Source organism: Heterocephalus glaber, unplaced genomic scaffold, assembly GCF_053883595.1.
Source record: "Heterocephalus glaber isolate CG9 unplaced genomic scaffold, H.glaber_assembly_v1.0 deba00001594, whole genome shotgun sequence".
In the NCBI taxonomy this organism is placed as follows: domain Eukaryota; kingdom Metazoa; phylum Chordata; class Mammalia; order Rodentia; family Bathyergidae; genus Heterocephalus; species Heterocephalus glaber.
The window spans coordinates 7,248,768-7,275,126 of NW_028258369.1; the positions used below are offsets into that span (position 1 = coordinate 7,248,768).

The 26,359-nt window shown below is 35.2% G+C and overlaps 1 protein-coding gene, 1 long non-coding RNA gene and 1 pseudogene across 2 annotated transcripts in view; 1 reads left to right on the plus strand and 2 right to left on the minus strand.

The window, feature by feature from the left end:
* LOC147823257 (uncharacterized) overlaps nucleotides 1–26,359 on the plus strand; it is a 479,935-nt gene that overhangs the window by 290,867 nt on the left and 162,709 nt on the right. The window lies entirely within an intron of this gene.
* Ddx53 (DEAD-box helicase 53) lies at nucleotides 14,155–16,555 on the minus strand. The gene is given in 4 exon segments (XM_021245357.2): nucleotides 14,155–15,988; nucleotides 15,991–16,112; nucleotides 16,115–16,292; nucleotides 16,508–16,555. Coding segments are annotated over 4 exon segments (2,055 nt in total). The 3' UTR covers nucleotides 14,155–14,281.
* On the minus strand, nucleotides 17,032–18,072 carry LOC106007841 (putative G protein-coupled receptor 160; annotated as a pseudogene).

Here is a 26,359-nt window from a genome sequence, read left to right on the forward strand (position 1 = left end):
ACAGAGTAATAGACAAATAAAATTGTTGCATAGCCATAGGAGGGCATGCTATCCAACAATTTAAATGAATGAACCAGATCAGCTTTGAAAAATTTCACTATATTATGAATGAGCACAGAAATTTTTAAAATAAATCATGGAGCATGACATTATTTATGCAAAATTTAAAACTTGAAAAAATAATACTGTGTATTTTTGTAGACACATATATAAACAGTAGCCATAGAAAGGAGACAAGGAAATGAAACACACCAACTTCAGGAAAGTAGTTACCCTCTGAGTGCAAAAGAGGGAAATAAAATGAGGTAGAAAAATTTTAGTCTCTCTATAATCTTTAATTCTTAAAAAATGAGGTCTACGACAAGTATGGCATAATATTAAGATTTGCTATATTTAGGTATAGGCCTGTGTTACTTTTTGAAATTTGTGTGTTTCATATATATATATATATTTTTTAAAGAAAATTAATAATATGATAGATCTTGTGTTCTACCTAGATCTTGCTTTTCAAAGCCAGGGAGCTTTTCATTTCCTTAAGTCCAGAAGAGAGACCCAACGCTATCTCCTAGTATTTGTTTTCCCAATAGTATTAGGAACATAACACAGTGTCACAAGGTTTAATTGTTTAGTGGAAATATCCCAGGGGGCCCATGTTCTATCTGAAGCCACATGATTCAGAGTGCAGGATGTTTTGCAAATGGTATGACTTTTGGCAAACTAATAAATACCCTACATTTCCCTGAAAATAAGACCTAACTGGAAAATAAGTGCTGTTCGTTATCATGGTGATGGCCAGTGCCATGCAGAAGATTATACTTCACTATTCTCTCACTCAGTGTCTACTCTGCAATGACAGGAAAGGCCAGGTGATTGGAACTGGCATTTTTGATCTCTAGTTTTAAGGCTGGTTATTTTCTGGTTAGGTCTTAATTTGGAGGAAAAATGGCTTTTGTTTGCACACTCCTAAGTTGGGTGACAGGGGACATTAGCTAGATTGGAATGCACATACTTGGAGGAAACTCCACCCTGTAGGAGTCTTGGCATCATACCAAACACAAAATTTTGTGCATTCACATTTCCTCACTTTGCTGCTGTTAGATGAGGCAGTAGATGGAGAAATTTTGGCCATCCTGTGAACTCCAGATGGTTGCTGTATATTTGCTTCTGGATTTTGCTCAGGAGCACAAATCTTTTATTTAGTTCTATAAAGGGCTCAAAAAGCATCATAGTTTGCCGTGAAAACCTACAGAATTAGATTACTGAGTAAATAATGGGCTTTGACTCTGGTAATGGAAATCATCAAACCTGGCCATCTAAGTATGGGAAACCAGTGGCCTGGGCCATTTCTTCTTTTTTTCAATGCAAAATTATGGGTGAGTTAGGAACCTCTAGGCTCCTAGGGCTCAGAGTTTCAACTGATATATGTACATAAGCCCTTCAATGCCTCACCTTACCATGACATCTGGTATGATTGAATATTGCAAAAAATATAGAAGCTATGTATATGACAGCAGAAAATATATCTGGCAAAATTCCATTAAACATTTCCACTGAATCAGCCAATTTTGTCTTTAAAATATCATTCCCCAGTGGTTTAGTACACATTTAACCACATATTTTATTTTCCTTTTCTTCAATGTTCTTTGAGCCTCAAGTAATACTTTTACAATCTTACGATTTATATTTTCTGGCATATCCAATGTTGTCCTCTAAGATAGTTTTGAAGTACACAATATGATTAATATTTATTTAGTTTTCTACATGAACTACTTACATCTCAGCGTATAAAACTGATATATTGTGATACCACATCGATGATAAATGAATGATATCTGATAATTAATTAGATATGTGGTAAATAAGAAAAAAAGTTCAAGTTGTATTGAATTGACTAAGTCAATTTCTTGGTGTTTTAGGTTGATTTGAAAAATAGCACCAAGAAAAACTTTTTGATATCTAAATCATATGTGTAAAGTTTCATGTAGTTTTAGTGCTAAAATGCAAATATTTAAACATGATGATGAAACTAGGTTTCATGTAAAAATATTTTGGATACACATAAATTTGATTTTTCTTATTTAGACATAGAAGTTTACAAATTGAACAGCCTCAGATCTTATAAAGAATAGGGTCGAGAAATGATATAAATATCTGAACACTGTTCTTCATAGAAAATGGTTATTAAAATTTATTAGAGATAAATATTTCTCATCAGATGATCTTATGAAAATTTTCAGAAAGAATGGGATAGATATGTGATAAAATTAATAATGATATACTAATGAATTGATTCCCTAGATAGTATAAAAATGTTCATATTTCAAAGGAATGCTAATAAAAGAACTTTAATAGTCTCTGCATGACAACTAAAAGTGATAGCTGGATCCATAACCTGATAAATATATATGAGTTTTCTTTATAAGTAAAACAATTTAATATTCTAGCTTCTGTGGTGCCTTTTTTCTGTAATTTATGTTCCCTAAAAGACGGGGATGGGGTCCTAGCAGCTGTGTTTGTGTTAAGAGAATGCTGTCACCACTAGCCTTCCCCTATGCAACACTTAATTGGATCATAAGTAGACAGACACCTGATCCTAATTGGACCTCTTTTACAGAGATATGAACTTGAAGCTGAGACCTTCTAGCACAATTTAGATTAATGGCATGAGCAAATGTAATGTAAACTAGAGATCTGTGCAATCAGGTGTCTTTCACCATGTGCATGGAGAAACAGCAAAGGAGGAAGCTGGAACAGACATGCAGAGAAAAGCAGAGGTTAAGAACATACATGTTTCACTGATAGACTAAACCAGTATCCTCTTCATGGAAACTCTTCCCAGAACAAAATCACTACGTTTTTTCTTTTTCTCTCTGGTACTGGGGTTTGAAGCCAGGGTCTTTATACTGGACTACATCCCCAAACCTTTGTAAATTTTTTTTTTTAAGATAAAGTCTTGCTAATTTGACCAGGCTGGCTTTGAACTTGGGTTTCATCTGCCTCAGTTTCCTAGAATACTGGGATTACAGATATGTGCCACCATGCCTGGCAAAATAACTACCATATTTTTGGAATTCTTTTATAATACATTGCCATTTATAATTTATGAGAGTGACAGTTTGGGTGAAGTGACCTAATTTTTAATGCTTCTCATATTTACTTGTTTTAAAATGTATGAATTATAAAATTAACATTTTATCCTAGTGATTTATATGTATATCATTTAATCTTCATGAAGAATGGATTAAAATCATCATCCGTATTTTATAGCTGAGTAAACCAAGACTTAGGACCTTTATATTATTTGCCCAATGTGATGTAACTAATTGTAAATGGCCATCCTGAAACACACTGAGGTCTTTCTGACTCCTGAGACCACATCCTTCATCCATCATCTTAGGCTTCGTCTGGTGGCAAAATCTGCTATCTTCCAAAAAAGGGAGGGAGATCTTTGATCTCCATGTACATGAACAATAAGTTCAACTTTCTATACATTCCACTCCACAGTTTGTTCTGAACTCTGTATGATAGAATGAGGTGAGGAGGAGGTAGTGTTCAGGTAGGCTGAGTGTGTGTGTGTGTGTGTGTGTGTGTGTGTGTGTGTGATAGAAGGGTGGTTAAGGAGGAGACTATTCTAGACAGAGAAAACACACCCTTTAGTTAACATCATATTTCACTCTTATCCATGCGAAAGCAGAATTAAATTCAAAGCGAATGTCTCATGGTGCTTCATGGGAAGGCCCTGTGAAAGTCTTTTGTTGTAGGAGAGCCTACAAAAACAAAAACAGAAATGCCTGTGAAAATATATGAAGCTACATTTATTGATTCCAGAAGAAATTAAAATATTTGTGTAAAATTGCATGCAGTTCTGCATAGAACATGAATTTAAAAGCAATTACTTCAGCTCTCAAGAGGGATTTTGCTGAATATGAGAAATGGGTTCAAATTGAAATTTTAATTAGGACCCCAAAACACATTGGTATACTTATTTCTCAAAGTTCACCACACTTTGCAAACTTAGGGAAGATTGGATGGGCTTTAGATAAGCTGAGTAAACATCATAGCAGATTTTTACTCTGTTGGAAGAGCTAGAAGAAAACAGGTTTGCAATAGGAGAGAGGATCTGAAGGGTAACATTTATATGTGGTGGGAAAACAATGACATGGTTCAGATATTATTTCTTTACTAGGTGAGGAGGAGATATTAAAGACTGCGGTTGCTTTGTAAACTTGAATGGCACTAAAGTTTCAGCAATAATGGGGAGTGAAATGGAGGAGTCAGCACAAGCAGATAAGACCAGCCTTCCTTCCATGTTTCCACTTAATTATAGATTATCAATCGATACACCAAAACAACCTGATTAACATTTTTTTATTATTAAAGAAAGGGCACTTGGGTTACAAGACGGGAGGTGGGAGAGAATCAAATGTTTTGCTATCTCAGTATTCCTAGAGAAAGTACTTGCTCCTTACTTTTTTGTAAAATTGGATTTTCAAGCTTAAGTAGAAAAACAAAGATGGCCCACATATTCCTCTCTCTTATCACCAATAATGTAAAAGGGTTCCTTTCTTCCCTCACAGCTTCACCAGCATTTGTTATTATTTGATTTCTTGATGATAGCCATTCTTTCTGGAATAAGATGTAAACTCAGTGTTGTTTTAATTTGCATTTCTGTAATGGCCAGAGATGTTGAACATTTTAAAAATGTATTTATTGGCCATTTGTACTTCTTCTGAGACATGTCTATTCATCATAGTTGTCCATTTTTGATTGAATCTTTTATTTTTTGTCTCTTTACTCTTTTGTTTTTTCCTCTGCTATGCAGAAGCTTTTTGATTTGATATAATTCCATTTGTTAATTTTTGATGTTATTTCTTGTGCAATTGGGGTTCCATTCAGAAAATCCTTGACTATGCCTATGTCTTCAAGACTTTTACCTATTTTATCATTCAGCGAATTGTTTTTGTTGTAATATTTAGATCTTTGCTTCATTTTGATTTTAGTTTAGTACATGGTGAGAGATGTGGGTCTAGATTCAGTCTTCTGCATGTGGATAACCAATTTCCCAGCACCATTTGCTAAAGAGGCTGTCTTTCCTCCTCTGTGCATTTCTGGCCTCTTTGTCAAAGATCAGATGGCTGAATATGCCTGGAGTTGTTTCTGCATCTTCTATTCTGTTCCAATGATCCACATATTTGCTTTTGTGCCAGTACCATGCTCTTTTGTCACTGTAGTTTTATAATATAACCTAAAATCCGGGACTGTGATGTCTCTTGCTTTGCTCTTGTTTCCCAGGATTGTTTTTGCAATTCTTGGTCTTTGCTGGTTCCATATGATTTTAGGATTGCTTCCTCTAGTTTTTTGAGGAATGTTGTTGGTAGTCTGATTGGGGTTACATTAAATCTGTATATCAGTTTTGGAAGTACGGCCATTTTGACAACATTGCCTTTGCCTATCCAGGATCAGGGAATAAGTTTTCATTATCTGATGTCCTCTTTGATCTCCTTTTTCATTCCTTGTGTTCAGGCGTAGATTTCTATTGCTTTCAGCTATATATCTCCATTATGTAGAATTGTTGACACCGCGCTCCTCTGGGCTGTTGATTCCAAGAAATTCTCTCGTAGACTACATTTCAAATCTGTGAGTTTGTGATGTAGTTTAGGTGTAGCTAAGTGTGAATGCTCTTAAAGCCATTGGTTCAGATGACCCTGATATTGGGTCTCTTCACGACTATGGCTCAAGTTTTCTAGTCTGCTGCTTTCGCACTTCTTTCTCTAATTTCTGCTGACTGTTCAAAAACTGACCTTTTTGATATGCTTATGATTTACATAAAATCACAGCAATTCCCTATGGAATCCCGCATTTTCAGTGTCTCCATTAAATAAACATCCAGGAAAAGAGTTTAATTTACTTCAGTACCTCTCATTCAAGTAAAGTACACCTCATTGGAGCCTCTTCTCAGTGATGGAAAATTCACTGCCTCGACACAGAATATTTTATGATTGGTTTTTCAATTTCTCAGTTAAGATCATTCGGGCTTCTGGTAACACTACTGAAGTCATTGTGACTTAATTTAGTATTTCCTATCATGCAAAGTTCAAAGGTAAAGGATTCCTGTGTTTATTGATTGGATTCAATGAAAGTACCTATGAAAGACAAGGAAGAGAAGTATCAGGAGAAGTCAGGGAAGTCCTCCTGACTGCAGGTCAGGTCTGAAAGCTGTGAATGAAGAGGAGAAGTGAAGGAGGATCGGGTAGCAAGAGCCAGAGACCTGGTGAGGCTCTGTGAAATAAGAACCAGCCTAAAAAGGAGTTCTGCCAGAAATGTGAACTATAAAAGACTCTCATGCTGGACAAAAATGACTTTGCCCTAGTGTCCATAGTAGTTATTGGCTAAGGCTTCCTGTAAGAGTTTGACATTGACTCACATGCTGTCAGGTATTATTTGTAGCTTGGTCCACTAACTATGCTCCTTGCAGCTGATTAGTAAGCTCTTTCTTGAAGATCTGAGCAACATATCACCATAGCTACCACATAAAATTTAATTCAGTAGCCTACTTATCAGGATCTGGGTATTTTCAAAGTTTCCATTTTGTCGTACTAAGCATGTTGGTATTCTTCTTCAGATTGATTTCTTCCTTGTCTAAAAATCACTGTCACAATCTTGCGGTTTCACACTTATATACAAGGAGCAAGGAGAATTTATCTTAGTTTGTAAGGGAGCGAACTCTGTCAGAAGCTGTTGAGCAGACTTTCCTGTTAGTTTTTGTCGTTTAAATCTAAAATGCCCCCCAAATTCTCATATGTGTGGCAGGTGACTAGATCATGTGGGCACTATATTCATCAGTATACCCATCTATTGATGAGCTCAGTAGCTAGCTGAAAGTGTTGTTAGGAATTGGTTGGAGATGGGTCATGCTGGTGTGACCAGGAAGGGTATATTTTTGTCCCAGGCTCTTCCATTATCTCTCTGCTTCCTGGATGCCAGAGGTTGAGCAGCTTTTACTCCACCAGGCCCCTCTGCCATCTTGTTCCTGTCTTGGAGCCAGTCAACAGTGAATTTAAACTGTAACACGAAAGAAACCTCTCCTCTTTTAAGTTGGTTGTTGGGTACCCTGTCCTAGCAACAGGAAAATGACTAAGCATTGTAAACTAGATTTACATCACATGCCTGTGATTTAGCCACAAAGGCAGCTAAGAAAGTGGCATGCTAGATTTTGCAACCTCTAAAATGTAAAGTGGGAGCTTTGGAATAATAAAACTAGACCTTTATCTCCCACCCTATACTACAATCAAATAAAAATTGTGCGATAATATGTCATTTATAGTATGAATTTACACTATATTCCCAAGTTAATTACTCTTCCTTTATGTTTGTGGGAAATGAGAGGGGAAGAAGTTCCAAGCATTTATTTAATGAAAAATTGAATTACAAATCATTGAATTAGCTAGTTACTTGTTTAAAAATCTCATTTTCCCTGTTAAATTGGTATGTTCTTGAGAGCATGACTGACGTATTTTTTTTTATATCCTGTATATTGCACATTACTGGGCACATAGTTATAATTGTTTCATTTTCTTGAATTGAATCAGTGATCTTATAGTGATATACCAGAATAAACCATCAGAATGACCTCTGCCTAGGCTGTGAAAAAAAAAAAGGATCAAAGAAATAAAAATGAAAACAGAAACACTGAAACTGCTGGAAGACAAAGTAGGGAAAACACTTGAAGATGTGGGCATAGGCAAGGGCTTCTTGAACAGAATACCAGTAGCACAAGAAGTAACGCTATGAATCAACAAATGAGATTATATTAAATTAAAAACTTTTGGAGAGCAGAGAAAACAATCAACAGAGTGAAGAGACAACCTTCATAAAGAGAAAAAAATTGTCAGCTATTCTTCTCACAGAGGCCTAATATGTAGAATATATAAAGCACTAAAAAATTTAGATTCCAGAAAACAAATGATTCAAAAAATTAGCCAATGAAAAGAATAGAAACTTCTCAAAAGAGGAAGCATAAATGGCCAATAAATACATTAAAAAATATTGAACATTTTTAGCCATTAAGGAAATGCAAATCGAAACAACACTGAAGAAGCCAGAGATTTAGCTCAGTGGTTCCTGTGCCTGCCTCGCAGGCACAAGGTCCCAAGTTCAATCCCCAGTACAAAAAAAACAAAAACAAAAACAAACAAAAACAGTGAAGGGGAGAGTGATGGGGGCAAAATAATTAAAGTATGTAATGTGCATGTGCAAAACTGCCAAAATGAAACCCTGTAATCTGTAAAACCAATATACACTAATAAAATATATAAACCAACAACACTGGGATCTCATCTTATTCCAGTAAGAATGGGTATCTTCAAGAACACAAAAAGCAAAGGCTGGCAAGAATGTTGGGGAAAAGGAACCCTTCTAAAATGTCGGTGGAAAGGTAAACTAGTATAAGCATTATGGAAAACAGTATGTAGATTCCTCAAAAAACTGAAATAGAAATTCCATTAGAGTCAGCTATACCTCTCCTGAAGGTATTTGTCTGAAAGAGTTAAAGATATTCTGCTACAGAGATACAAGCAAGCTCATTTTTATAGCAGTGCAACCTAAAATGCACCAATAAAAGAATTTAAGCAAACAATAACAACAACAACAACAAAACAATTGCTGAACAATGGAAGCAGCTTGGATGCCCAAAAGTAGAATGGACAAAATGTGGTATATTTATACAGTGGAGCATTATTTAGCCATGAAAAGGAAAAACTTGAGTCATTTGTAGGAAAGTGGATCAAACTTGAGACCATACCATTAAATGAAGTACATCAGACACAGAAGGTAAAAACCAGGAAGATAGAGCTCTTGGAAACGGGAAAGTGGGGAGAGGGAAAGAGGAGGAGGATAGGGCATCAAAATGACCAAAATATGATATATATTTATGTAATTCCCAAAATGAATGTAATTATTCTGTATTCTAAACATATACCAATTAAATAAAAATATAAAGAATCTAATATAAAAACGTTTTCCTAATAGATTCATAAACTTTGTGTTCCAAAAAAAAAAAAATGGATGTGTGCTATGCCAACAAATAAGAAGGGATACTAGCAGGAGATGGTTGGGAATGGCTGTTGGACAGATAAACCGCAAGTATCTGCTGCCCTAAATACTGCTAAGATGACACTTCATCGTTGTACTCACAGTAATTTAGTTGTTGCAGGTGGTAAATTGATTATTGCATTTGCAAACTTTTCTGCTTATGTTGCACTGCCCACATAGATAAGAGTTGGAAGGCTTTATTGTGATCTTTTTTCAGATGGTTTCTTTTACTTTTGCCATTGTTCATACTTTATTATCTAAATAAACAGATATCTAACCAAACTATTTAGACTAATCTTTTAAAAGGACTAGTGAAAAGCCTGATTACTAAGTGATTGTAATTCCATCATTTTCAGCCTTCAGTTAACCAGGCAGGTTTCTTTAGTACTAGGAAGCTCCAGAGACACCTAAGGTCCAAGAAGAAGAGCAAGAAATATTGCACTGTGTGAAAACAACTCCACAGGGTACTTCTGTTGCTACAAACTGAAGTATAAAGTGCTTTAATAATGTTCTTGTCTCTTCTATGCTTCTGTATACTCTATCTTGCTTCTTTGTTGACTCTTATTTTCAGCACCAGTAATCTCTGCTACTTACCTACTTTTTGAACTTGGGAAAGGTATGTGAGCTTTTTAAGCATTAGCCTAGTAAAATGAAACAAAAATGTCCCTTCATGTGAGTGCTATGTGTAAAAGAAAACATATTTTTCTTTTTTTTTCACTATTAAACAGAGGTAATGTGTAGGCCAACAAATGTGACCAGTTACAAGAAAGGAAGAGAACCAGAAAAGCTTACTTTTGCTCAATGGATGTAAAATAGCACACTTATTTTTCATTCATTGAGATATTTACTGTGCTCCTACCATGTTGCAGGCATTGTTTTTAGCACTTAACTTACAATGGCAGAAAAGAGAAAGTTTCTTGTTAATGATACTTATAGTTGAGTAGGGGAAGGTCAAAAGATGTTTGCATTTTAGATAATCAAATACAATTGTTGATGAATAATTTCTTCAATTAGTTACTCATTAAGTTACTTTGGAAATAGATATTCAAAAATTATGGTCAACATTATGTTATTACAATAAAAATAATATTACTTTTAGAAAGCTTAGAGAACAATGAAGATTAAAACCACTCGTAATTCCACAATAGTATGATTTTTTTTGGTTGATCAGTTGTCCAGGTATGTATTATATATTTTTCATCTATTTATTTATTTGGTTTGGTATACACTTTCCTTTATTCACTGGTTTAAAATTCTACCTAAGGGCCGGGGATTTAGCACAGTGGTACCTCCGCCTCCCTTGTGAGCGCAAGGTTCCGAGTTCGATCCCCAGTACCAAAAAAAAAAAAATTCTACCTTTATTGCATACTAGAGTCTTATGCAGATTTATCTCTGGATAGTTCTCTTGCAGTTTGCCAATCACACAAGACAAAACTATTTTAACTGTCATAGTTTTATAATATCTTTAAGTGCCTGGGAGTATAATATCTTTTAATTCATTTTAAGTTTTAAAAATAATATCTTTGGGAAGGAATGGAATTAATATGAGAAAATGAATAAGTGGAAACAAAGTCTTTGTAAATAGGGAGGGATGGAGGGGTTGAAGAGAGGGCAGGGGAATAGGGAAAAAATAACCCAAAGTTGTAACAACCAATGCTACTAAAAATGTCCTCTTTTCTGAGGTGCAAAGTCATCCCTGGTTGAGAATCATTGTTGTAGCTTACCTTTCTCTCTGTGTATATTGGCTCTTCTTTCCAGCCTTTCTTTTAGATGAAATACATGTTGCTCTTCTCTTTTTACTCAGAGACACTGAGTGATAATTTTTATTTTGTCATTCTCTACCTCACATGGTTTAATTGTGGAATTTTTTTCCAAACAAATACAGCATTGCCTCCAAGAGAAATTCTCACAACATATTCTAACTTGCTAAGCATTTATCATTTCTCCTCTGAGTGAACAGGGGCTGGTCATTCGAGTATCTATTTCAGGTTCTGCTATAGATTGCCTTTGCATTAGAATAAATTTGCGCACACAACTCTGTTGCTTATATCTATATGTCCGTCCAAAGTCACATGCACTCATAGGTGGGGCTTTTGGGAGGTGACTGGATCATGGGTGTGTGATACTGGATTAGTCCACTGATGGGTTTACAGCTAGATGTGATGTTGGGAGGTGAAGCCTGGTGGGAAGAGGTAGGTCACTGTGGGCGTGGCGTGGAAGGTGATATATATATTCTGCTAAAATATTCATACACACTTCAGCAGTTTGCCATACTAACAAAGGCCTGGAAGCTGATGGCCACCACTCTGATCTCCTCTTGTAATTGTAGAGGCCAAAGGTGACTTGTATTACTCTCATGATGTCTCAATAAATTTAGTGTTAAAATATTTATATGTATTTCTTTTCTGGTGTATACATTTTTGATGGTTTCTCTCTCTCCATATATATATATATATAATATATATAACATATATATATAAACATATATAACATATATATATATAAATATGTGTGTGTGTGTGTGTGTGTGTGTGTGTGTGTTGATGGCTGCTGCTTCCTGCCTGCCATGCCATGAACTGTTTCTTCATGCTGCCCTGCCTTGGAATCAGCTGAAACCTCTGCAAACTGTGAACCAAATTAACCTCTCCTCTTTTAACTTGTGAGTGTCAGGTATTTTGTCTCAGCACTGAGAAAGTAACTAAGACAGCTACCTGAACTTGTGAGGAACCTCAGGAACAGCATATTGTCTTCTACATTTTGTATTTAAGTGAAAAGATTGTGAATATTGGAATCATGTATTTTGGGGTTAAAATGTCACTTAATTCTTCTTTAAACAAGTTTAGTGACTTTAGGCAAGTTACCTCCTCTGACAATGTTTCATCCTCTGCAAAATAAAGGTAAGAATACCTTCCAAGAGTGGGTTCTTGTAAATATTAGAGATTATGAGATAAAACACTTGGTATATATCACTCAAAAATTTTGAACATTTTTATTAATTTTATTGAGAGATATTGAGATATATATATAAAGTGCCTTTAAAACCATACTTTAAATGATGAGTACCTATATCTGAAGTGTTTACCTCGTTCTTTCCCTCAGCTCAGGAATACTGAGGGAAAACAAATTGTTGGAATAATTTTTTCATTATTTTGCCAGAGATGTTAAGGCTGAAGGTTAAAATTTAGTTACCATCATTATGGGCACTTCATTACGCATCTGTGAGATGTATTTTCCATTTTAGGAATGCATAAGACATAGGATTTTAAATAAAGTTAGGATGAAAATATTCGGTATTTATACATGTGTGTCCTATTTATTTTACTTAAGAGTATCGCCTCAATGTGCATCCACTTAGCTATAAATGTCTCTAATTTCTCATTTTTTATGACTGAGTAGTATTCCATTTTATAAAAAAACCACATTTTCTTGATCCAGTCTCCAGTCGATGGGCATTTGGGCTGTTTCAAAGTTTTAGCTATCACAAACTGTGCTTCTATGAACATGGGCACACATATATCACTGTGGTATGATTCTTTTAATTCTTTGGGGAAGATCCCCAGAAGTGAAAAAGCAATACTGAATAGTTTCTCTGGTGTAAGAAACAAAGTGTAAATAAGGACTAAAGTGTATAATAGGTAATGTGAAATAGGAAGAAAAGGGGCAAAGGGAAGGAAGTGGGAGGGTAGGGAAAGGATAGAAGGGAATGGGATTAATATGAGAAAATGGAAAAATAGGAACAAAATCTTTGTAAGTAGGGAGGACTGGAGGGGTTGAAGGGAGGGCTGGGCAAGGGTGAAAAATAAGAACCAAGAGAGATTATGTAAAGGTGCAAATTTCCAATGATGAATGTCATTATATTGTATACCTAAAATGTATCAATGATTAGAATGAATAATCGATAATGCAAAATAGGAAGAAAAGGTCCAAAGGGGTAGGGGTGGTGGGAGGGGCAGGGGAAAGGAAAGAAGGGAAAGGAAAAATGCTGAGAAATGGCAAAAATGGAAATAAAATCTTTGTAAATAGGGAAGGGTGGAGGGGGTAAAGGGAGGGCTAGGAATGGGGAAAAAATAAGAACCAGATGCATTATGTAAAGGTACAATTCCCAATGAGAAATGTAATTGTGTTGTATACCTACAATGTACCAATAAAAGAATTTAACAACAACAAAAAAATAAAGTTAGGATGAGTTTTCTAATATTGCCTCTTATACCAAAAGTGTCAATTAATTGACTTTGTAGTGTTTTCTCCATTGCATAAGCTATATTTTCATTCACATCCATTTCCCCCTAATATGTATGTGTGCATGGTTTTGATCACAAGACAAAATGAATTAAAAGTAAAATATGATGAAAAGTAAAAGCAAAGAATGAAAGAAATTCTGGGAAACACATTACAAAAAATCAATTAAAAATTCAGAATATACTTTTTGGGTAATTAAAAATTTTTCTTTTTTGATTCACTATACAAGGATGCAGTTTTCCTTAAACCAAATTCTAGCACAAAGCTGGGGTGTACAATTTTAGTTCTAATATGAGAATTCTAGTGGGGAAGGGAACTTCAAAATTATTTAATATAACCATGCCATTTATGAATGGAGAAATCAAGGCCTAGAAAAGTCAAATAACTGTCCCCAAACTGAGGGAGTATCAAAAATTCCTATTAAGTATCTGGTTCCCGGTGAGTTAGACACTCTGCTCTGTTGGTTACATCAGTCTTATAAAATGGAATTGTGGATTCTTCTAGAACATTTAGCACTTACTTTCTAATTAACTGAAAAAACCAAGGGGATGATAATGGAGTTATTTTTAGGGATTGTTGTGGCACCAATCACTGGAGGAAAAAGAATATTTTACCTGCAATAAGCTTCAATTCTGTACAACTCATTTAAAGCAAGAAAAGCACATATTTTTCTTCTAGAAAATATAGGTGGACATAACAGGTTATAAAAACTATACTTTAACCAATACATAACATTTAATTTCCCCCCACATAATTTCTCACACTCTCATTTTAAAACATTTTATTAAGGAACATGAACAAGATTAAAAGCTTAGGGATATTATTTAAGAATTGGTGCTTCTTCCAATTTCCTGGCAGAATGTTTCCAGTACTTCTATGTATCTTCAGTATTACCTATCTTTAACTTGCTTTTAATCTTCCAGTATCTTGGTACAACTTTTCAACATAAACTTTAATAAAACTCCTTGGGTTTTCCTTGAGATTTACTTGATCTTTCTTTTGTATGTCTTTTTTGGTTAAGGAATTTATATTCCTCTGCCATGCTTACAAGTTCTTCTGGGATACTCTGATTGGTTCTCTTCAGAATGTTAATCAGTTCATTGGCAATCTTCGAATCATTTTTAATAATGAGATTTATCGATGTGCCACTCTTCCCTGCTCTTCCAGTACGTCCTACTCTGTGTATGTATTCTTCAATGTTCCGTGGGAAATCATAATTATAAACATGTGTGACATCATCAACATTGAGACCTCAGGATGCTAAATCAGTTGCAATCATAATTTTCACATCTCCAGTTTTAAATTCTTCTAATGCCTGTTCCTGTTCTTCCTGCTCTCTATCACCATGCAATAATTGTACTGGTATGCCCTGGATGCCTAAATCACTTGTTATGTCGTCACCAAGTTTTCTGCTAAGAAACACGATGGCTTTGTCTTCAGGTGCCATGTTATTTAAGAATTCTTGAATATGAGCTCGTTTTTTGTCTTCTGTGGTAATGATTATATTTTGCTTCACTGTATTTCCAGCAACTAGATCCAGAGTACCAAAATAAACGATCACAGGTTCTTTCAAATAAGATTGGGAAAGTTGACAGACAGCATCTGGTCAAGTCACACTTGTCATGACAGTTTGATGGTCTGGACATATATCTGATAGGATTTTCTTTATCTGGGGTTTGAACCCCAGATCCAACATTCTGTCTGCATCATCTATGACTACGAAGGTTATGTTTCTTAGGCTGACAAAGTTATTCATTTGCAGATCATTTAGTCTTCCAGGAGTGGCAATAATGATATCTACACCTTTGGTCACATCTTGTATTTGTTCCTGTCTATTTCTACCACCATATACACAAACACTTCTAAGATCTTTATATGAGTACTTAGAACATTCACTTTTCACCTGAAGAGCTAATTCGCTAGTTGGAGTAAAGATTAGCATGCCAGGTCCATTCCTTTCCTCTCTAGTTATTGGTTGAGAAACGAGGTGAGTAAAACCAGGCATTAAATAGGACAATGTCTTGCCTGTTCCAGTTTGCACAACTCCTATAAGATCTATTCCTTGTAGAATAATTGGCCATGCTTGTGACTGAATTGGTGTTGGCTTTTGGAGACCTGCCTTGGTTAAATTTTCTATCAGTTCAGAATACTCCTCCTGGAAGACATCCTCAAATTTACAAGTTGGATTAGGGATTGGACGTTTGTCACCTTTTCTCAGATCATCACAGATTACATTGAAATTTTCCTTTCTCCACTTTTCTACTTCATCTGCAGACATTAAGCTTGTATCTTTGGATTCTATGTAAAGATTTTTCTTAATTGGAAGTAAATCTTCCCATATTCTTTGTTCCCACTCCATAGTCGCTGCCTGGATCTGATCCCAGTCTATCAGTGGCTGAACTCTTTTAACAGTATTACTTGTGCTGAAATTTGTTCCAGCCTAGGACTGAGATGCAGCATTATCTACAGGGCTTTGAGATGCAGCACTATCAGCAGAGGATTGGGATGTGGCATTATCAACATTGGATTCTGACTTGGACTTTGCTTGTTTTTTAACAAGAGCTTCTGGGGCTGCTTTGGCCTTTGTTTCCATCTCATCGGTACCAAAAATTTTTACTTCTGCTTCAGAATCCCCAGTTATGATTTGTATCTTAGTGTTTTTGTCAAACACTGAAGATCTTTTATTTTTGAACCACCACGGCCAATTACAGCACCGATCATAGTAGTCTTCAAGCTAAAGCAGAGTGGTAGTCCGCGGGAGTCTACTGTGCTAGGCCCCAGATATTGCTACCTCTGCCCCGGCCTTGGTCCCGGCCCCGGTCCCGGCCCCGGCCTCGGCCTCTGCTACCGCCATCCCCTTCTTCCTCTAAACTCACTTTGTCTCTTGGATTAGTCTCCGACCTCGTCTTCTCTGGGGCCCCTGACACTGCCCAGTAGTAGCAATGTTGGCACGGCACTCTTGCCTACATATGGTTGTGAGGATGATACATCTGCGGCCTCTTTCCTTAGGCGCTAAACCAATTGACTGCAAGGCCAGTTGTTTGTACCTTTACCTAAGGAAAGAGTGACATAAGGAGGGGCTTTGAAGGCTTGACCAATCACAGCACTGAGCCTAGTGTGACTTAAGCAGGTATTTGTGACACGAAATTTGAAGAAATACTCACTCTCAGGGACTAACCCTGCCTACATTTGGATAAACTTGAGTGATTACTTCATTTAAAAACATTTTTAAAATTTATTTTTAACTGATACGTAAGAATCGTGCATATTTATGGGGTACTATATGATTGTTTTAAGAAAATGATTTTTATGTTTTAAATATGATAAAATGTTTAACTTCATATTTTAAAGTTGGTAAAATCTGAGATTTATGTAACATTTTGTATCCAGTATTTTTAGGCAACAAAATCATCAGTATGGTCAAATGTTAACTCATTTCACTTTTATATTAATAACAAATTTATTTATGCAGTAGTCCTGAATAGGCATAAAAACTTCTTGGAATATTTTGTTTTTAAAAGACAATTCTATTTAATAAACTATATCATAACCCCAAAAGTATGCTGGAAAAATATAAAAGGTTAGAGGGAAAAAGAACTTCAGTTTAGCCCCACTTTTTGGTATGTCCTGAGTCACCATTCTTTCCTGTTTCTAAGATTATGATTTTTATTGTAATTGGGTTAGTTTTAAGATGGCAATATATTAACAAATTATTATTGATATAGGCTTTTCAATTTTCCAAAATTATGGATTGTAAGTGAAATGAAGCAACATTTCCAGTTAACGAATGGATCTATGGGTTATGAAATATCTCTTAAATAACACTTGTCACAATTAAACCAACAAATGGTGGCAATGAGAAAACTATTGATAAAAAACAACCAAGGGATGTTCAATTCAATATATACAGGAATCCATACTTTGAGTAAAAGAATGAATACCTGAAGCAGTACAAATGGTAACCAGGTACCAAAAAAACAGACAATGAGGTTGGGCAAGAGTATTCTTTTAGAGTTTACAATGTGTAACTAGAGAGGGATGAAGAAGGAAAATATAAGATAGTGTCATTCATATAGGAAGTTATTTGAATAGCCTGTACCAAGGTAATAACTTATAACCAAGAGCTTATAAAAGCCATAAATAAAATTATCATCATGGAAAGTGACAGGCAGTAACTCTGAATACTGACAGAGACAGGACATTGGTAAGAATAAATATTCTGTGCCTTCAGGTTTTGGTGGATGGCTGGTTCTCCCAAAACATAAGCAAGGACTGAAATCCAAATCAAAATTACTGCAAAGAAATAAAATGACTTCTGACATTTAGATGAAAGTTTGGTGAGTTCAGAGAAATTCAGGCAATAACCTATAAAAGATATTAGGAAGACTGGATAATGCAAAAAGCCATAAGTAAAGGAAATAATTTGAGCAAAGAGGCAGATATGGTATCTAGTAAACCTAATACCTAAAAGTACAAAATCCCTGAAATAGGATATAATTGAAATATTTACCAAAAATAAAAAATCAACAAATGCTAATGAAACACAAAAACATTCCATAAAATTTTGATAGCTGTTTTTTCTTCTTATTCCTAGTGTGAGAATATTTAACAATATTTTCCCAAGTACGATCAAGAACAACAGACAAGTAGCATCTAGATACTGATTTGTTTGATGTAACTGGTACTGTAAAGAGCAGTTGTCTGAAGAAAAAGGTGACATATTTTTAGTTAAATTTCAAGAAGACCTGCTGAAAAATACGTGATAAAACACTGCTTCACTTTCTTTTCCATTCACATCCTGTAGTTTAACTTGACCTTATCTGAAAAAGTTCCATTGCAAGTTCATGGTACAAGGACACAAAAGCATAGCTACCAATCTGAAGACTGCCAAGTGGTGTTGCTTAGAGAAGGAGACCTGGATGGAGTGACCAGACGAGTCTCTCCAGAGTCCTCCTAACCAATGATCCTCCTATTTTATTTTGATTTTGCTGCCTTCAATTATGTCACTGTTGGTTCCTTGCATTCATTTTGCTATGCCAGAATGCTATGTAAGCTGTCCTTTGCAGATGTGGCTTATCTCTGGAAGCTGAGTTGCTAGCGCTCCTTGCTGCGCTCCGGGCTGCACCTTCCTCCAGAGTCCCCCAGCTCAACCACCAGGCCAGGCTCCACCCAGCCCACAGCAAGATCACCACTACCATGTGATATTTTGATGCACACCCTATATAATGTTCAAATTGGCATCAATGTATCTCTCTTCAAACGAATTTTTTTTAATGATTGAAAACATTCAAAATATTTTCTTGTAGTTTTTGAAATATATAACGCATAATTTTCACCTGTAGTCACCCTAGTGATTACTAGAACACCAGAATTTCTTACTCTTTTCTTTAAATTAGTACTTTCTGGTCAATCTCTGTACAACCCTCCCTCCCCACTACTCCTTGCAGCCTCTGGTAATTGATATCCTCCTCTCAACCTCTAAACCATTTTTAGATTCCACATGAGTGAAATCATGTAATATTCGTCTTTTCTGTACTTTATTTCAGTTAACTGTCTTATTTCCATTTCTGTCCATGTTGTTGTGAATGACAGAATTTTATTCTTTGATGGTTGAAGTGTATTCCATTATGTATATGTACAACACTTTCTTTATGTGTTCATCAGTTGATGGATGCTTTGTTCCTTAACTTTTGTTTCCTGAATGCTTTGCTTACCTTCCTCCAGGTGGTTGTGGCTCAGCTTGGACAGAACATTGAAGCAGATCTTGAACTTATACACACTGCTCTTTCTATAAGTCAATTATTTCCATAGGAGAAAAAATAATAGATTTTTTAAAAAGCGACTTGTTTGTATATTTATGAGTTTATTTTGGTAAGCTTCTTTTACAGTAGCAACATGATCTAGATAAATTTATCACTTCCCCGTCCTCTAGTATAACTTCAATTACACCATGAGCATTCTCTTGGGTGCACACTTAAGGACAGCATTTTGCCTCTGATTCGTTAGCTAAATTTCAGTACTTCTTCAGGGAGTTTCCAGATATTCACAGGAATGATCGTTAGAAGACAGAGTGGGACCTGTTACATTGAAAGGTGTTTGTAATGGTTTTCCACTTTTCCCAGTGCCTTTCAATTTTTTCCATTTCTGAGGTTTCATAGATTCCAAGATCTTACTACGAGGAGGCTATGTAGAAGTCATTTATTAGGTGCCATATAGAAGGCAACCTGAAAGGAATCTGGAAAGGTGGACATCCAGCTTCTATTTAAACAGTTCCAGAGGCAGGGAGCTTAATTCATTTCAGCAATGTCCATTCCATTATTCTGTTATGAGGCAGTTAAATGGTTACAAAAGTGGTTGCCTTTTTTTCCCTTAGGTCCTTATTCTGACTTCTGAAGGTATAAAAACTAGATTCCATTCTCTTATATCTGTGTGTATTTAAGGGCCACTGTCAAACTAAAGGGTTTCCATTTTTCAGGGTAATGTTCCCAGTTTTTTTTCAAGATTTCTTGCTATGACCTATTTTCTAAGATGCACATAATCTCCTTTCTCCTTTGGAAATGGACCTTGTTATTACCATTAAGGCCTCTTCCCTGAGCACGACAGTTATACTAATTCAACCAAAGAATTCCTAAGACACAAAGATGCTTGCAATAATATGATGGACATTTATATTCACTCTTTTCCACCCTACACTTACTTGATTGATTTTGTTTTCTTTCTTTGTTTAACTAAAAGTACACTATAAATTTATTTACATGTATCCCATTAATTTTGGTCATTTGATGTAGCCTATTAAGTGTAATCTAATGGTAATTCTCTCAGCCCTCATATTGTCTAGTTTCAAGCCTTCTGATAACTTAATATTCATGGCATTTTCTCTCTTCAGCCAAAGTTGTTGATTAAAAATTGAACATATTTCATTCTAGATGTCTGTGACATATTGGGAGAAATCCTCTCTATGTCAGCACTTTTCTTGAATGATACTTTTTTTTAAGAAAATAAAAGAGGTTGCTGGCCAAATAATGTTTGGGAAATATAGCATCCTATATCCTCTCTGTTAGATGCTCATTAGGTATCCCAGAAACTCAGATAATTAGAAGCAATGAAAAAATCATTTGTTTAACCTAAAGTTTCCCAGAGGAATTTTCCAATGGAACTTTTCATAAATATTTTAAGTAGACCTTTTATTTGGAATAATTTTAGATTTACAGTTACACAGATAGTGCAGGGAGAGTTCCTATATACCCTTCAACCAGTTTCAGTCTCCCCTCATCTTATCATTTCACATTACCATGATAGATTTGTCAAATACAGGAATTCAATATCAGTGTGTTGCTGTTAACTAAACTCCAGACTTTATATCACCTGTTTTCCATTAATGCATTGTTTTTCTGCTTCAGAATCTAGTCCAGGACTCACACTGCATTTAGTTGTCAAGCATGGTTTGTGAGAGTTTCTCAATTTTTCTTGGTTTTCATTACTTTGCCAATTTTGAGGAATAATTATCAGTCATTTTGTAGAATGTCCTTCAAATTGGGTATGCCTGATTTAATTTCTCATGATTAGGCTAGGATTATAGAATTTTGGAAAAAAATCACAGAGGTCATATAACCTTCTCATCCTATCCTATTAGGGAAATGGTTACCTAATATCAACATTATTCATCATTATTAACTTCTATCACTTGGTTAAATGTTGTTATCCAGATTTTCTCCACTATAAAATTATTATTTCTTCCATTCAATGTTTTTATTTTTTGGAAGTGAATTACTAAATCCAAAAAACTCTTATGGGACCACTTCCTACCTAAATACAATTATTTACATTTTATACAGCTAATACTATTCTTTATAATACAGTTTGGGAAATCCTGCTCTGGATAAACATAGATTATTTAACCAATCTTTTTCATTTTGTTGCTCAATCAAATGTATTCTGACCAAATCACATTGCAATTCATCCACAATTTTCAGTGAATGATACTAGGAGTTTTGATGAATTTCCACTATCTTCTAGTTCATTAGAGGTTAAGAAAAGGAAATTTGTTCAGTCAAATGTGGCTTTTACTTAGTGAATGATATATTATATTTCTCTATCTATATGCCTTCATCTTTACTTTACATAATACATAATATTACAGAATTCTGGAGGCATTAAACGACTCAGATGTCATCTTGGTCTTAATTGGAGACACAGTGCAATTTGTTTTTAAAATCTTTCTAGACTTGACCAAGGATATTCAGAAAATCACTGAGAGTGTAAATACAAAACTATTTCTTGGACAAGGGCTCTTACTCTTCTACTGTGAAGTGATTTGCCTCTCCTCATGTTCTTTTGTGTGGGCAATATGGAAGAATAGAAGAAGACATGAAAGTGAAATGAAGGAAGGTCATATTTTGGGGAGGAGGTAGTTGTTCAACTTGAGTACCGAACAGAATACTTTAAGATGGAACTTATTGCGGTGAATTACTGAGACAGGCAAGAACTAATGGAAGCCTTTTCTAAATATTACAGTACTCAGAGGGATTGTCCTTTCAGGGTCATTTGTCACCATCTGTAATTAGCCTTATAATTCCAGAAAGTGGTTATCATCTAAATTAAGGGTCACCAGTGTGACATTCTTTGCTCCAAATATCTCTACATCCTTTGTGTCTGAAATATTGCCACTAGATATATACCTCTGGTTTATGGCTTGGTATCTTATTGGCATACTCCTGAAAAAATAAGATACAAAAATGTGAAATTGTGAAACAAGTGGCTAAGAAATTCTTATAGGACACAGGGAGGCAAAAAAGAGAGGGATTCAGTTTTTTGAAAAAATGGGTAAAGGTTGCCCCAAGTTAAGAAGAAAGGAATAAAAATAAAGAAAAGAGCATGGCTAACAGTCTTCACTATTTTTCCTAGGGTGATACCTGAGACTGAAATCTTACAGGCAGTGAATTGGGTTAATTTTCAATTTCTTTATTTCACACGAAACTCTTCTGTAGATTATTGTTGCTAGACTAAAATACTCTTATAGATGGGGACTTCCTTAGAAATCATATTGATAGTATTTTATTTAATAAAGCTTCTTTCATGATTTAAGGCAAACTTTACTTATGAAATGCCAGTTATTAATATTATAATAATTATAGTTGATTTTACAAATGTATAGCACTTTGCATTTTGTGAATACTCTCCATAGAAATAGTCTGCTTGGGAATATATATATTCATATATATATAGGTGTATATATATATATATATATATATATATAGTCATTATTCTTTTCAAACACATTGTGCAATATTGTGGCAAAAGCCACCTTCAAAATGGCACATATTGCTGTGGTTATTCTGTGTACAGTACCATAATACATCCATAGAGTCTGAAGTGTGGAGTAGCAGTAAAACATTGGAGCCAAAGTAACCAAGTTCAGATCTCACTTCCAACACTTATTCACTCTGAATCCTGGAGCAAGTTACAACCTTCTTATGCATGGTTTTACTATCTGTAGAATGACAGGCTAATAATACCTATTTCATGCTTGCAAATACAAAAAGTTATACTATTTCATGGTAGGAATATTCCAAGTATCAAACACCCACGTTACAGAAACAGTAGTTGTAAAGAGACAATTATGCAGTAAAAATGCCTGTCCAATAATTTCCCTGAATATTTTCTCTGGTCCACATTGAAATAAAAAAAAATCAGAATAGTGAAATAAATTATTTGCAGCAGGTTGTGGTGGCATATGCCTGCAATCTCAGCCCTTCAGAGGCCGAGGCAGGAGGATTGCCACAAATTCAAGGCCAGCCTGAATTACAAAGCCATTCCTTGTCTCAAAAAACAAAACAAAACAAAAATTTTTTTTTCAAAAAAATCTACATTTATTCAATTTTAACATTTTTATTTTAATATTGTACCCTTCTGTCTTTTGTAAAAATACCCTTTTTAAATGAATCAAGGATCACAAAAGATTTTTCAAATTGTTTCCTAGACCAAGAGAAAATATGAAACTAATGCTCATAGCCAGATTAAGCTTTAAAATGTTACTGGAATGTGAAACCCATGTACTTATAAGCACTGTTCTAGAATATTAGTATGGTCTGAATGGTTGTGTCTCCCCAAAATTCATATTTTAAAATCTCAATCCCCAGTGTGATGTTGTTAGTGTATGAGAAGGTGATTAGTTCATGATGGAGGAACACTCATAAATGAGGTCATTTTGCTCACATTAAAGGGGCCCAAAAGAAATCTCTCACTCCTTCTGCTATGTGAGATTACAGTGTAAAGACTATGAACAAGAAAGTAGGTCCTCACTAGACACTGAGCCAGCTGGCATCTTGATCTTGGACTCCCCAGCCTCCAGGGTTACAAGAAGGAAATTTCCATTTTTTATAAGTCATCCCAGTCTATGGTATTCTGTTACAGCAGCCCGAGACTAAGACAATTGCAAACAAACAGAAGTCGAAATTCTATTAGATGTCAATCTTGGTTGCCGACAGCAAGGGCTAGAAGGAAACCTAAGAGACTGCAGTTGACACAAAGTCCCATAAAGGGAGCAAGCTCTGATTTGTCACTCCAGAGGTATGGAATTGAAGACAGAAGGATGTGAAAGTTTTGGGGAAGGAATCAATATGGCCTTGGGGAAGAGATCAGTGTAGTCTGGAGGACTAGGACTGAAGATTCAGGTTAAGGAGAACAGAAACTGGAAAAAGGAACTTTCAGCAATGTTAAAGACAAAGAAGTTTCAAATTAATGTGGTAAAAAAGTAGCAAACTTGGAAGAAGTAATGTGACATTGATTAGGGAAGTATATCCATGTGGAGAAAGGAGAATGCAAGGAAATGGGATAAAATGGGGGCTTTGTGAGGGGCTTGAACAGAGTGTTGTAGGGGGAATGCAGAAAAAAGAAACAGAATGAGAGTGGGTCCCAGAAGCAAGTGACATTGTGAGTCCTACTCTATGCCAAACATGTAATACGTATTACCTCATCTAATCAGTACAGCACCGCAGTATTTTCCTCCTCTTTCATGTGAAATTTTACATAATATATCAAGTTCAGGAAAATTTATGGTAAAGAATGCAGCTAAATTTAAACATGGGTCTGATTAACTTTAAGGCCCTTTTCTATCACACTTCAGGTTTTAGGGGAAAATATGTTTGATTTAGTGCCTGATTAGAAAAAATGGAATGAAAAGAATGCTTAATCAAAGGTGGCTCAATCTCTGGGCTGGAGATTCATTGAAGCAGAGAATCTTGAAGCCATTTAACAGGATGGTTAAGGGAGAAGTCATTTACAGGGCAAGAAAAGGAGTTTGGCTTCAACTGTGTCCATGTTGTGGTATTTTGGGGACATATATGTAGAAATGCTAAATGAGGCTGTGTTTGGATCGATAGTTCAGATGAGAAAAGAAACAAAGGGTAAACAAAGACAGATTTGAGAACATCTTAAAGTACCAAATAATTTATATGATTAGATAACAAGAAGAGGACAGGATGACAGGTGAAGAAACAAAAAAGATGGAAGAAAATCAGAAGAGCACAGAGGGTCTAGTAGGAAATGAGGCTAGAGAACTTGTGGAGGAGAATTGGTAAACAATGTAAAACAAAAGGACAGGATGTGAGTATTGAATTTGGGATAAGATATAAGTACTGAATTTAGGATAAGAAAATCATCAATGACCTTCAAAAAGTCCCTTTTTATGGTGTAATGAATATATGCATATTTCAAGGAAAGTAATTGGGATGAGAGACAATTAGACCTTTGAAGAAATTTGCAGTGATGGTGAGAGAAATTTATATTTTACACCTAAAACTCAAAAACACTGTCTTAATTTTTACCCAAGACTTCTAAGAAACCAGGATTTCATGGGAAGATGATTGGAATTGTTCCCTAAGTATCCAATGGCTTTCAGGAAAGTTACTTATCATGAAATTGGAGGAAAATGAACTTTAATAGTCTTTCAAAATATGTGGGAGGATGTAGGATGAAGAGAGAATTACAAGGATACAGGAACCATTCATTAGCAGTTTCAGAAAAGGAAAGTCTGTCTAAAAGGAGGGAGGGACTGCTGAGAGTTCTTTCAAGGAGATTACAGTGCTATTTTTAGCTATGCATTAAACATTTTTCTATCAAATTGGGTTTATTCTCTACAGAGTAGGGGTATGCATTATTTAGGTATATGAAGAAGTGAGGCTATTTGAAGTAATTAATTCTCCTTTCAGAATAAAAAGTAAAAAAAAAATAGTGTAAGCTGATTAGCACCTCCAATAAGCTCCTTTGGGAGAAATTCTTGCTTACCAACTACTTTCCATGAAAAATTTAACATATTGGCATTTAAAAAAATAATAATAACTTTTGATTATCCCTTGACTGTACTTCGAGGGATTTGGTATGCTTTCCAGGACTATTTTATTTCTGGTAACTGTGTTGTAGGTAAATAAAAAGATCAACAGTATCATTGTTACATTGTATAAAGAAGCCAGACAAACATCCTTAGAATCATGGGAGTTTAGACTGTAAAGGATTGACTTGGATAGCATCTTTTCTTTCCCAGCTTTCTCATTTGCAAGGGATAAAGCTAAGATTTGTCCAACAGAAACACAGATATGTGTCCAATAGAAATATTATCTGAGGCACAGATGTAACTGTCAGTTTTCTAATAGCCCCATTTAAAAAAATCAGAAGGAATGACATGATTTTGGACAAGGCGGCATAGACACACATTTCTCCCTTCTACCTATTCTGCTTGCTAAATATTACTAAAACCTCTGATATGTATATATAGATATAGATATAAATATCTATCTTGAGAGAAGGACACAGACTAGCTAAGAATTTCAGAACTTCAGACTTCAGGAATGACATAGTGGTGAGTTACCTGCATTTTCTTTTTGTCTCTCATATATCCTGGACTGTGTGTTGGAAAAGCTTGCAGTACAGAAACATGCATAGGCATAACCAAAAATAATTGTATTGTCCCCCCAAAACTTTGTTTTTTATGCTAAAAGTCCATGAAATGAACATACTAACAAGAAAGAAAACA